The 14,735-nt window shown below is 36.0% G+C and overlaps 2 protein-coding genes across 2 annotated transcripts in view; both read left to right on the top strand.

The window, feature by feature from the left end:
- The window catches only part of LOC142342638 (DNA-directed RNA polymerases I, II, and III subunit RPABC3-like), a 569,350-nt gene that overhangs the window by 234,943 nt on the left and 319,672 nt on the right, over positions 1–14,735 (top strand). The window lies entirely within an intron of this gene.
- LOC142342952 (uncharacterized) lies at positions 1,490–3,528 on the top strand. Its single transcript, XM_075394631.1, has 2 exons — positions 1,490–1,774; positions 2,010–3,528. Exons 1-2 carry the CDS (start codon positions 1,746–1,748, stop codon positions 3,526–3,528), a joined length of 1,548 nt encoding a protein of 515 aa, XP_075250746.1. The 5' UTR covers positions 1,490–1,745.

Raw genomic sequence — 14,735 nt, 5'->3', positions numbered from 1 at the left:
TGCATCCGAAAGCCAGCTGACTAAAGATATCTTCCGACCAATACTTTGTGGGGAAAAAAAACTAAAAACAAAACAAACTTAATTTGCAATATACGGGACTCTTATCTGATTAATGATTAGGAACTTATGGTATATACAAATATGTCTACAATAGAGGAGCTAATGTACTGATAGATGAAAGAATTGATTATCTACTAAATTCTAAAGAGATTGTTGAGCTCTACTCCTCTTTGCTTAATTTTTTGGAGTTGGAATATGCTTGTGATCAATCACGTGTGTGATGTGTATATATATATATATATATATATATATATATATATATATATATAATTATATACATATATATATATATATATATATATATATATATATATATATATGTATATATTAGACAGATTTTAAGATATATATATAAATTAATGACCTTCATAATTTTAACATGTTCATCTGTTGACTTATAACTATTCATCTATGAAAATTTTACCTCCAACTAAAAAGTTGTTCATTCATAACTGCTCACACAACCCACTTTATTATCTCAAGCAATTTTTTTTTCAATTTCTTCTCTTGAATTCAGTTGCTTATCAAAATCACCTGTTTTGTAAAACGACAGTTTGTTAGTGGAATTGCGTCCGCTTTCCGTAAGTAGAAAATAGAATTAAAATCGTAACAGAATTCCATAGCAACTTGCATAGCTGTAAAACTCAAGCTGACAATGGAGAGTGCATTCGTGTCTCGAATCCAGAATTGTAGCTCGGATTAGCAATCACCCTTCAATTGTATATTTCTCGGCCAGAGGCGTCACATGGAGCAGTCAGCAATTAAAGAATGCGCTCTACTTGGGATAGAATCGTTCTAAGAACGACCCACCCTAGAACCCCCACGCGATGGGAGCAATGGAGGATCGTTTTGAGACTGGCATTACTAGCAAAGGAAGGCATCTCAGTCAACATACTACAAGAAGCACCACCTGACGAAGGTTTTCAGATGGAGTTCTGACCAGAAAGCTGCTTTACTGTTGACTCTTACCAGAGACAACAAATTTCAGTAAAAAAAAACAAAAAAAACTTGAAAAAAAAAAATGTGCTCATATTGGCCTCTCGTCAGACTAGTGTGCGCTCGAATCGGCCTCTGATCAGACTAGTGTGCGCTTGAAACTGCCTATGATCAGATCGTCCCAGGCCAATGTGACCTCTGATCAGAGCATCCTAGACCAAAGTGACCTCTGATGAGGCAAATTCCAGACCATTGTCCAGACAAAAGTGCGCTCGAAGCCTTTTCCAGACCCTGTAATTCGAGCGCACCGGAACATGTGTGCGCTCAAAGATGGTCTGGTCTGATCAGAGCTCAATTCGTCTGGCCACCTCGACCTGGGGAATGTTTTAGCTTCAAATATTTGTTATTGACCGACTAAGCTATACGGTTACATAATTTGGAACTGTTTTAAATGCAGTTCTCGATCTATGTTTCAACTATGGTAAGCGTTTGCATGCATTGCTCAACAGCAAAACTGGTCTGCTTATAATCAAATGTGAACTTAGTTGACTCTAATCAAATTAGTTTCACATATAAACGCAGTTTCGGTTATGATTATCTGCGTTTGATATTTTCTAAGCGTATTGAATTCTCTGCAAATCATTCTTACTGCCGTGATCATACAATTTTCGTTAGTTCGTTATTAAACGGGTTTAAAAACAACTTCTTTTCCTAAAATTATTAATCAACTTTGGTAGAGAAAAAGCGTGATGGACATACCTGGACAAAATCAGATAAGGTCTCTGAGGAAGCTGTTTCTTTTTACCCGGATAAAATATGATTAAATAATGTATATTGAAATACAATTAAAAAATATTTTTATACAAAATATATAATAAAAGAATTTCTCCGTTACCAGGGTATGTATTTTGATGGCTAATTTCAGGCACTTCTAATCAGAATATTCAAACTACTCAGTGAAAAAAAAACCTAAATTATTTGCTAACCGGGGAAAGGAAACATTTTCCTTCAAGTTTACTACACTTACCTTTCGATATTCTGGAAAAAATTTGCCGCTTTCTACTTTCTTCTAATCGGGAAGTTGACAACTCCAGAAAAGGTGTCAACATACGTCAAGTGTTCAACCAATCTGGTTCTTATCAATCACTGATGTCGTTGCGATCAATTTCTCGTTATTTGCTCCATACAGTTGATCACAGCTACCTCGAATTTTGCCTCGACTTCGAAAATTTTGTTCATTACTACACCAACTTGAAATTTATCGCCAATCAGACGAACTGGAAAATTTCCGTGCTTTCTATTAAACTGAATGGAACCACTCAAAAAACACCAGACGTTTTGAAAATTTTTGATTGGAACAAAACGATGATGCAGAAATTGTTTCAGGTCAAATTATTTTGCGTTGAGATGGATATTCTTTATTACAAATTATCATACCTGAGGTCAGTTTTAGATTATCTAAAGGCTTCAAATCGCAACATTCGAGTAGAAGTTGAAATGATCATACGGCCATCACAAAATATGGACCTCATAGAACCAGTATTACTGCCAGAAGTGCAAAAGTTGAAAATAATTTACAGTGGTTTTAGTGTTCTCAATGACGTCATTTTGAATCTGGTTGCTATCATGCCGAATGTCGCCGAACTTCAAATTGAGGGTTATAAAATGTCTCTGGATAATTTGGCACTCCTTTCAAATTGGAACCGGATGACTAATCTTAACATTGTTCCTCTCAACATTCTCCTCTCGCACTCGGAAGATATTTATTTTCCCAACATTTTACATTTACGGATTAATCAAAGCTATTTGATGTCCGATATGTCACTAATTCCGAAAACATTTAATAACGTCACAACTATTTATTTCGGGAAAGATAGGTTTCAAGACCGAAGTGCAAGAATTTCTATTTCATCTTTTCAGCTTCCCAAGAGTTGCAAAACTGTGGGAATTAGCTACTGGTTCATGGATGCAATTAAACATTGCAATCACTTGCAAACATTATATATTGAGGACTTTAGTTGGGATAGTCTTCGATTTTTATTCGAATATGAAGCAGAATTGAACGCGCTGCTTTTAATCTTTAATTCGCCCAAATTTGACAACAGTCTTAGGAATATTTCAGCTATTCTGTCACGCTTTGCGTCCCTGGAATACCTGGATATTTGCATCACAAATTCTCGCGGAACCGATTCGTTGTTTATGGTACCAGGCACACCACAGTACACAAAATTCATTAACAACATCAGCAAAGTTATTTCATCGCATGACATTAAAGTTTTGGTCATCAGAAGTTCATTTGGAGGCTTGGTTATATTTGCCAAATCGAACTTGAGAAAATTTGATCTTGAAAAGTATTGGGACATTTGCAGAATTTTCGAGAAGAACGGAAATTGTTTCAGTATATCCCCAGTTCCGATAATTTTAGATGACACTCAATACAAAAACGGTATCTATATAGCAGCTCGAAATGTTGCCTATATCAAAGAACTCCGTCCTGCTTCAAATTTTTTATCTAAATTACTCCCATTTTGATTCTAATTTTGAAAAAAATCACTGTTAATTCATAACTTGTTTGATAGGGATTTTCTCCGGCATATCCCAGGTCGAGGTGGCCAGACCGAAGTGACCCCTGATCAGACGAGTTTCGAGCGCACACTTGTTCCCGGTGCGCTCGAATTACATGGTCTGGAAAAAGCTTCGAGCGCACGTTCGTCTGGACAATGGTCTGGAACTTGTCTGATCAGGGGTCAATTCGGTCTGGGACGGTCTGATCAGAAGCAGTTTCGAGCGCACACTAGTCTGATCAGGGATGTTTCGAACGCACTTTAGTCTGATCAGAGGACGTTTCGAACGCACTTTAGTCTGATCAGAGGACGTTTCGAACGCACTTTAGTCTGATCAGGGACGTTTCGAACGCACATTAGTCTGATCAGAGGTCACTTCGGTCTGGGACGGTCTGATCAGAGGCGATTTCGAGCGCGACCTCAACCTGGGATATCTTCTTTTCTGTCAAAAGCTGAAACTATAAAGTCACAGCACTACTAATAGTGCTCATGTGCAATTTCAACCAGAGATAGAGCAGACACTGCTGAGTCACATCTGGAGTTATGGGCCATGTTGTTCGAAATTGTAAAATTTGGCAAGACAGTATTAAAGTCAACGTAGAAAAGTTATATGAAAACCGTATTAAGATCCATATTAATTTTAAACAGTAGATGTGCTAAAGCTGTACATCTGATTTGTATTCAGGTTTCTAAAATGTCTGTAGCGAAAATTAGCCATACAACTGTACCCGGGTCGAGGTGTCACCGCCATTCAACGCAAAATTATGTAAGATAAGCGGTTAAAGCGGAAATTTTTGTAAGATAAGCGGTGAATGCGGTGAAATTACATAAATCAGGCGGTGAATGCTGTGAAAAAATACTTTATCGCCTGGTAGCGCTGAAATTACATAATTTAACCGCTGAATTTAGCGGTGAAATTACATAAATTCACTGCTTCGAAAAAAAGTGTCCAAATTTTGTAAGATAAGCGGTGAATGCGGTGAAATTACATAATTTAACCGCTGAATTTAGCGGTGAAATTACATAAATTCACTGCTTCGAAAAAATTGTTAAAGATGTTTGAGATCAGCAAAGAATGCGGTGAAATTAATGGTGAGTGTGGGAAGAATTGTTAGATTTGCCTTCCCACTAACACTACCCCTTAATCTTACATCTTTTTGACACCTTTTCTACTTTTCTAAGCGGTGAATTTATGTAATTTTAACACTAGAGTAAGCGGTCAACTTACAAAAATTCACCACATTTCACCGCTAAAATATGTAATTTAACCGCTAAAAATTGCAAATCTTACAAAAATTCACCGCGCATGTTTTGCAGAAAGTAGAGTGAATTCGATTTATATTCAAACAAAAAATAATAGAATGTAGTGAGAGATGGCGCAGTGAAAGAAGAAGTGGATGACATGCAGGAGGTGAGAGGTTCGGACCCTTGTAAGGGCGGTGAAACTGCATATTTTAGCGGTTAATTGTGGTGAATTTTTGTAAGATCACCGCTTAGTCTAGCGGTGAACTTACATAATTTCACCGCATTCACCGCATTTCAACGCAAAATTATGTACGAAATTTGCGGCGAAAAAACTAACTTTTCACCGCTTATCTTTCATATTTTTGCATTTTTTTCTCGACCCGGGTAGGAAAAAACGCTCTAGTCAAGTTAACAACAGATTGATTTTTATTTTTTTAAGAATAATTTTTGCAGTTTCCCTCCTCTTTTTTGTCGGGATTGGTACCAGCACGCTGGATCCACTGGATCCACCACACACTTAATATCTCTCTAAACAAACAAAACAGTCAAGAGAAAGAGAAGACAAATTTTATAGTAAAGCTAATAGTGTGTCGGCAAACTTTGCAAAACCGAGTTGAAAACAGAAGTCTCAGTTCTTCCACTATACCTTGTGTGGTTTACGGTAAAAAGACTCACTCAAATTATCTTACAATTTTCAACACAAATTTGACTGGATTTTTTGTGCGGATGCACTCTGAACATGATGCTCGCCATCAATATTGAATGTGTTTTGATTTTTTAAACCAGTTAAAACTTTTAATTGGGCCAGATTTTACTTTATTACTGAAAAGTGAGCAATTGCATTCACAGAATTGTTTGGAGGATACGGAAAAGTCTTAGAGCAACATATGGAAACCTATTTTGACGGAATCGAAAAAGTCCATTGTTTATTATGACCCAGTCCTAAATTCATAGTTTCAGAATATCATTAGCGGCCGTACGAAATGTGCAATTAAAACAAATACTACTTGTCTTCCTATATTCCTTGAAAAATTATCCTTTTCACAACCGCACGTTAAAGATTTGCGATTTTGTTTTTATATAAGTTTTCACTTCATTTTTAGAGAACTGGAAGGGTTGTAAGAAAACGCACAAATTTTTCTGCACAGGTTTGAACAGGCTCGATATACAAGCAAAAGCTCTGCAAAAGCTAGATGCTCTGAAATTGATTTTTTGATCAGTTCTCTCAACTTGGTTCACTTCCTTCTTTCTCTTTGTCAATTGTGTGAGCACTCGGTCCATTTTTTTGTTCACTGCTTTTAAACAAATTCATTACACCGCAGAGGTTTACCCAACCCGGGTCGAGAAAAAAATGCAAAAATATGTAAGATAAGCGGTGAAAAGTTAGTTTTTTCACCGCAAATTTCGTACATAATTTTGCGGTGAAATGCGGTGAAATTATGTAAGTTCACCGCTATATTAAGCGGTGATCTTACAAAAATTCACCATAATTCACCGCTAAAATATGTAATTTCACCGCCCTTACAAGGGTCCGAACCCCTCACCTCCTGCATGTCATCCACTTCTTCTTCCACTGCGCCATCTCTCACTAAATTTTATTATTTTTTGTTTGATTATAAATCGAATTCACTCTACTTTCTGCAAAACATGCGGGGTGAATTTTTGTAAGTATTGCAATTTTTAGCGGTGAAATTACATATTTTAGCGGTGAAATGTGGTGAATTTTTGTAAGTTCACCGCTTACTCTAGTGGTGAAATTACATAAATTCACCGCTTAGAAAAAGTGTCAAAAAGATGTAAGATTAAGGGGTAGTTTTAGTGGGATGGCAAATCTAAAAATTCCTCCCACACTCACCATTAGTTTCAACGCATTCTTTGCTGATCTCAAACATCTTTAACAATTTTTTCTAAGCGGTGAATTTATGTAAGTTCACCACTAAGTTGAGCGGTGAATTTATGTAATTTCACCGCATTCACCGCTTATCTTACATAATTTGGACACTTTTTTTCGAAGTGGTGAATTTATGTAATTTCACCGCTAATTTCAGCGGTTAAATTATGTAATTTCAGCGCTACCAGCCGATAAAGTTTTTTTCACCGCATTCACCGCCTAATTTATGTAATTTCACCGCATTCACCGCTTATCTTACAAAAATTTCCGCATTAACCGCTTATCTTACATAATTTTTCGTTGAATGGCGGTGACACCTCGACCCGGGAAATCGTTACGGGGAAAATATGCCCGATGTGCGTTTTTCGTGTTCGTTTTTCCTATGTTTATACATCGAAAGCGAAAAATGCAAGAATATTGCGGAAAATAGCTACTTTAGCAAAAACCGGGAAACTTGAAGGGAAATTAGCAACCCGTGTTCGCAAGTGTCTAAATTTAGCAGCGAAATAAAAGTACATGCTATGTATCCTATTTTTCGCGCATTTTGTATCACGCATCTGCTCCATCGCTATGTATCGCTTTTTCGCACGCAACGTATCTCGATTTCGCACTATACTCCGCAATCAAGCCCAATTTAATGCGCGTTTTCGAGTGATTATTGAAGCTTTATTACTACTAATAGTACTTATTACTACTTTATTATTACTTATCAAAGAGTTCCTAGCCGGTTGACTGAATCTACACTACCCCACATTGACAATCATTGCCTTTTTTGAGTATTAAATTTAATTTTGCAGGCTCAAAATGCGCGCTTTTAATTAGGCTTAATTGAGGATTAGAGATACTTTTAATAAAAGATACCTTGAATAATAGATACCTTGAATGAGCGGAAACGTGCTAACTTGACTTGTAACCTATTTTACGATTTGAAAGTTTTTTAATTTCGCAAAATTGGCGAAACCCCTTTTCCGAAAAGTAGGATACAGAGGATGTCTCCTATTTTCGTTCATTTTATGTATCTAATTTTTAAGCGAATTGTACAAAGGCGGAAAATTTGGGGTATACCACTGCGGTGTAATGTTTTCTTGACTGATTTAGTACCACAATTTTTAGTGATAATTTTTCTGCATCATATTTTGTCATACCGATTAGTATTGTTGTTATTTTCAATGGGATAATCGATAGATTCAACGGGATTCAAAAATTTGTAATTGTTCATATCAGCGATGCTGCTCAAGAGGTCTGAGTTCATGTTTTTGAATGCAGTGTTCCCTCAGACCAGTTCTGCGAGTTCTGCGTTAACATTTTTCACCCTCCTTCATGCATGCCTTAATTTGAGCGGGAAACATCCGATCTGACTTTTTTGTCAAATTCTTGATGCCAATTTGCACATGCAAATTTTTGTCAAATTCCAGTTTATTTTCCTGTTTTTTTCTGCTCTATGCTCTCTCTCTCTATCTCTCTCTATCTCTCTCTCTCTCTCTCCATCTCTTTCGTTTTTCTGTCATCAACTCCTTTTCTCTGCTTGTCATGTTTCTCTGTGAATTATTTAGTTTTGTACTTCCCTCATCAGTTCTGGCCTGGTCTCGGTTTTCATTCCTTTTCCTTTTGCTGGCTGCTTGTATAATATCTTCATCACGCCAATCAATTTTGAGTCCGTGCCAGCCCTCCTTATGTTCCCATTTTTTAGTGCCCACCCGCCATTTTACTACTTATTCTCTTTTTGAAAAATTTTCTTGTTCTCTGTCACTCTCTTTCTCTCTCTCTCTCTCTCTCTCTGTGTGTGTGTGTGTGTGTGTGTGTGTGTGTTTGTGTGTTGTCACTCTCTCTCTCTCTCTCTCTCTCTCTCTCTCTCTCTTCGTCTCTCTCCCTTTCTCTCTCACACATTTTTGTCTTTCCTCAACCATATTGCAGGTTTTCACGTTGCCAGTTTCAAATGCTCTTTGTTTTATTTTAGAGACTTTTTGCTTGATCCGTTTTCCGTTTTTGCGTTTTCTTTAAAAAAATTTCTATTTTGTAACTTGAAGCAATGTGCTCTCAGCAGTTTGAATCTTCATTTCTAATCTAAACCCGTTTTTCTATTTTTTGGCTCAAAAATCGACTCACTATGTGTTAGAAGGTTTAGAAAGAACAGCATATTGTACATTGTTAAGATGAGCTGATCATATATTGACAAGAACATCAGATCGACTTATTAAACGTTTACTGAATGGATAAAAAATTCAGGTGCAAGAGAGAGAACAAGTGATTGGATTAAATCAGCTGCAGATTATTGAAATCTTTGCGATGTTAAAAAACAATTTAAAAATGCAGATATTTTTGTCACAGAAATCGCAACTTCTGTGACATAATTTTTTTTTGGATATTCATTTTTCGTTCTGATGTTTTTATTGTTACGTTGTGCCATATAGATCTAAACATTACTGCTACAGTTTTCATATAGTTGCATACAGTTTGAAAAAAAATTGGAACAAAAAGCTGTGACACCCGTGCGCTGATTCCAGCCGAGACAACAAAAACTCTGAAATAGGTAGTACTAAGCCAATTGAGAGACCAGTTTAGAGTTTTATCGGAGACGCCATAAATTGTGATGAGCTTTAAAGTTCCTTAAGCTGTCTCAGTTAAATAAAATCGACGTTTAATGTCTATCTGATTACTTTTTAATCAACCTTCACACTTTTATCATATGCACAAAATTACCTAATGCACTCTTACTCTCTCTAAATGTAAATTAAACAGACAGATCTACCGACTGGGAAGTTGCCTACTTTTTTGATGGACATTTGATTCAAATAAATCTTGAAATCCCAAAACGAAGAATATTTCAAATTACCATTTATTTGATTTATAGGGAACTGAACTATTGTTATATGCTTTTACGCTGTCCATCGTTGAAAAATTACAAAAAATTTTTGAGAATATAAATGCTTGAGTTAGTTTTAAATAATTCTCGTAGTACTACACCTTTACTTGAATACTTCACTACATCACAGCTGTCATGTACAATTTATTTATTGTTTTAATATCGATCTGTTAAAATGCTCTGAATGACAGCTCCTTTCGTTTTAGAGCATTTGTACGAAAAACCTGTTTTTTTTTCTGCAGCATAAGCATCAAAATTCAAATAACGGGAAGATTTTGCGACCCGCCGTGGACCCTCACAAGCTTAAAAAAACGTTTTGTTCAATTAAATTGTTCCAGTGGGTTCTGTTTGTGCAGCTATTATTTAAATCTCAGTATAAATTGTGATCTAATAAATTTAGAAATTATTAAAAGTGGTTCTTGATAAAAAGCACTACAACCTTAGAAAACAAGCATTAAAGTTGTACCCAAAACAATGACAAGTGATATTGACTTATGGACAAACGTACACGAATTCCCATTCCGTTGTAATCTGAAACATAGACACATTCTATAGAAATTTCGACGAAACCTTAATTTCTATTAAAGTTCATCAACTAAACCATTGACTGATTGTTTGACCGGAGTTGGTTAAATGAATGAGAAAAAAAATTGATCAAACTTTTGAAAATCGGCGAGCTTTGTAGTCCAGTAACTCATTTCATTAGCTACGCCAATGCTCAGGCTTGCCCAGGCTAAATTTGCCAAATTTATGTAAGCCAAATTTATGCCAAGTTTATGTAAGACAAGCGGTAACTAGCGTTGACAAGTGAGAAAAAAAAACTGCAATTTCCTTACATAAGCTTGATATAATTTTATAATGTAATTGTAATAAAATTAATTATATGATAATCACATTTTCATACATAAAACCCCACTCCGCCCAAACACGCACATATAACTGGCCCCCAAAATTATGTAAGGCCAACGCTCATTTCATCGAAAAATAATATAAAATTTGCGCTCAGAAAAGGAAAGTTATGCAAGGTCAACGCTTTGGAACGCATAATCATGTAAGAATGACAATTTACGAAGAACGTTGACAAGTTAGAAATTAAACCGCAGTCTTTTTCACTCAAATTTGCATTGAATGTTTTGAATATACGTCACCAAACTCAAGTCATCCAACGCTGTATTACGTAAGAAAATTGCGATGATTTTTCTAAATTGACAATTGATTCAAAAAGATTCCATGGACAATTGTTGAGTTTCATTAAACTAAAAATTGAGCTTCAAAGAAATTTTCGCGTCACCTAGTTTGAATTCGACAAAAATTTCATTTCTGGGACTCTAAATTTGTTCTAGCCCTAGCCCTAACAGCTAAGTATCTAAGTCAACTCCCGCCACCGTCTGACTATCACCAATTTCCTCCCCCAACACACACAACCATATAAATAATAACCCCCCAAAAATACGAAAAACCAACGCTGTGAAATTGTGTAAGATCATCGCTAATTTCATGACGAAATTTTGTAAGATCTACGCTCAGATCCCCAATATTATTTTACATCTACGCTTATAAACGGCAACGCTGTCTTTTCAAGCGTAGATCCTACATTAATTCAATGCATTCATTGCAAATCTTACAAAATTTTGCATTCTTTAACATTAACACCTCCGGTCGATACCCGGAATAAAAAAGGAAGAGAAAAAAACAATATATAGTCTCCTAGAAAAATCTCAATGTATTTTTTAATTAGACAAATATTGCTGGGTTCCTGTTGATTATCGCTTGTTTATATCTTATTACATTTTTTTAAATTTTGTGCAATGATCTGACATGTCCGTACGTATCTTGACGTTTTCTTATCAAGATCTTCTCAAGAAGTGTCAAGTTTTGATAAGCTTCTTGTCAAGATGATCAAAGTTTAATTTCACTGGAATGCACCATCTAGATCTGTCGAACTTGTTTTTTTAATTGTCTTGCTAATGAATATTTCCATTTTAACTCAAATAACTATGAAATCAAAAAATAATTCTCAAGTGTAAAAAGAGATGACAAAAGAGTGAAAAAACAGAGCAAAATCTTAAAATTAAACTCTTAAGCTCTTTTCCCCATAAAAAAGGGGTTGAATACGCATTAAACCATAATCTCCGCTAACTAGGGGTGAATTAGGAGTGAAACCTCGGCCCAGGCTACTACAGTTGCTGCTTTGATAGAAATTTGTTCCACTATGATTCTTTGCAAACGTTGGTATAAAAAGTTTCGATTCCCACCTAGACACCAAAAATCGCAGTAGGGGGAGTACTTAGCCAATTGAGAAACTAGTCTCGATTTTTATCCAAGTCACCATGAGTTTTGATGAGCGTTAATATTCCTTAGGCTGCCTTTCGTTCAATATATTGACGTTTCTGTTTTTTAGCTTATTACTTTTAAATCAATCTTCATATTTTTATCAAATGCACAAAAATACTTAATGTACTCTCTCTGAATTTAAACTAAACAACCAGATCCACTGACTAGTAAGTTTCTTACGCTATTGAAGGACATTTTTTTTTAATAAATCTGGAAATCTGGAAAATGAGAAAAATTTGTTAATTACCGTTAATAGATTACCGTTATAGAAATTTAGTCTATAATCAGGAGACGACATCACGTTTTTGCGTAGTCCACGGCTAAATTACTTTGAAAATGGGTTCTTTCTAGAGCCTTCAATTTTACAGGGCTAGAACTACTTATTTCTGCGATCAAAGTTGATATACCTACATTTGACTGACTGAGCAAACCATGAAGACACTGAAGACAAACATCAATTATTATTGTGGTAATAATATAAAACAGAGGAGTCAAGAACTTACACATAGTGTAGTTATCCAGCAGACTGAATGTGAATGGGTGCCATGCTCCATATAGAAGAAAATGGAGTGTTCTCACTCTGTGATTTGCGGAGAGCACACTCAAAAAATTTTCATCTGATGCATCTATCCGGCGTGAAAAGTTTCCTTCTGTCTGTAGACTGGAAATCGTTCGATTGTGTGCATTTCCTGTCAAGTGAGTCGGTGGCTTGTATTTTCAGTAAACATTTTTCATCTGCGAGATCAATAAGGGTGCCAGTTTTAAGATATTCTGGCTAGTAATAAGCTGTTCAAATAAGTTGCCGTTTGCCGCCCACTGTCCGTTTTTGAGAGTTTTAGTCGCAACTGGAGAGATAGCTGCATTGTCTGTGCGTTATGTCGGCGGTACAACGACATATCCATTCCTCTCTTTCTTTGTTCGTTTTTTGATCGGATTTACCACCTTCTGGTAAACATCCTGTTTAGCGGCTGTGAGTCAATTATTCCAATATATTTGAGTGTAAATCCAGACCAGCGGAAAAAGAAAGATAGGAAAGGAAAGTGTTCTCAATCAAATAAGAAATTAGGATAAGATGAAAAATAAAGAGACAAGAGAGAAATAAATAAAAGAAAGAGAGTGTCTAGAGATTCGTGGGAAAATCAATGTGTCAAATTTCCCGATTGTGACAACTGTGTCTCGTTGGGTGGATTCGTGTCTCATCAACGCTTCCAAATTATATCAGGAGTGCGATTCTGGGTATCGCAAACCAGGAAATTCGAATCTTGTGCATCACAGGCAGGAACGGCTCGTGGATAGAGGTCCGCATTGCGGTAAGGGCCATTGCGAGGAGTTGGTTGCGGAACTCTTTCTCTTCCTTCTAGGGTATGTAGTTCGCGAGCTCGTCCGCAACGCAGTCATGATACCCAAACTTCAAGGTATGACTGTACATACACTTCGTGACGCAACCCTGGTTGCATCGGAGATATCCGTTTGGTACCTTTATAGGGCGATAGTTTGCCGGAACAGGGACCGGAAGAAAAAGTAATTTTGAAATGGATCGAATTTTCTCAGTGTTTTTGCAGTACTGTGTCTCAAAGCATTAGTTTTACCCGAGAATAGGTTGCCGAGAATTGCGCTATCGTAAATAACGGGGGGTTGCATCTCACATTTGTTGGGCTCCAGAAGTGATGAGAAAAAACTGTGAATCTCCAAAAACAAAAGTTAGAACAGAGTTGGTTCGATGTTGGGAGTATTAGGAGAATTTCTGTGTACTCCTGTGTGGAGTCTAGGATAACTGGGTGTCGCTAAAACAAAATTGAACTATGCTGTGGTACTCTGGAGAGTTATGATAAAACCCTCAGGATAATCTGGATCATTATCACCTTATATGTCCTGTGAAAAGGATATAGCATGTGATGTGTATGAAAATTTGTAAGCGGAGAGGTTTAGAGTCTGCTTCAAAAGTTTTTGTTTAAAGAATAATCATAGCATTAAAAGAATGCTGTTCGCACAGTTGTAGGCTTCTTCAGATTGTATTTACTGTGTACTGTTGACAAAAAATTCCTTGAAAAACTTTCAAATTTTCCATGTACCTTTGTTAATTAATTAATTTGGTGAATAGGAGCGTATAATAGAGGAGGAGTGTCTTCTTATTGTTTTCATTGTAGTAGGCGGTTTATAGTTATCTGTGCCTTTTTTGTAAGACATAAAAAGGGTTTGCAAAAAGTACCAAAGAAAACTGAAGTGATTTTTCTTGTTCAAGTAGCTTATGTTTCTAATAACTTCTATAGGCTACAAATGATAAAAACATTAAATGATGAGCGAAAATGATGAGCGAAAATTAAAAAAAGAAAAAAAATAGTTCTTTTACCAAAAGTATGATAGGTATACAAAGATTAATAGCGATCCAAAGAGGGATTTTTTTAAAAAAGCTGCCATTTATGAGATCGGGTAAGATTTTGATAAGATATTTAAGATCGCGTAGTTTATAAGAAGGCGCGTAGAGTAATTTATTTAGCATTTACAAAGAGTTTATTAAATTGATCCATTATAGTTTTTGTAATTGTTAAAATTGTGCTTCCATTTGAGCTGCTTTTTCAGGGTTCAAAAGATGCAGCTTGTAATAAATCAAACTGCTCTGCTGCGCCTTCAACTAATTGGTTCTGTCTCATTAAACCATTCAAGTTTGTCCAGATTTTGTGGCTATTTGTTGAGCAATGAATGTGTAGTGACGTTGTGTAGTTATTGGGAGACTAGTGTGATCCTTTTCTAGGAGTACTCAGATAATAGCATAGTCTGTTTTAGCGTCAATTTGTATATTAGGAAGTCCTGCGCCAAACAAAATTTGCTTTCAAAAAAGTTC

Source organism: Convolutriloba macropyga, chromosome 7, assembly GCF_964194025.1.
Source record: "Convolutriloba macropyga chromosome 7, txConMacr16.3, whole genome shotgun sequence".
In the NCBI taxonomy this organism is placed as follows: domain Eukaryota; kingdom Metazoa; phylum Xenacoelomorpha; order Acoela; family Convolutidae; genus Convolutriloba; species Convolutriloba macropyga.
The sequence above is the reverse complement of the archived record's forward strand: the minus strand, read 5'-3'. Positions and strand labels throughout refer to the sequence as shown.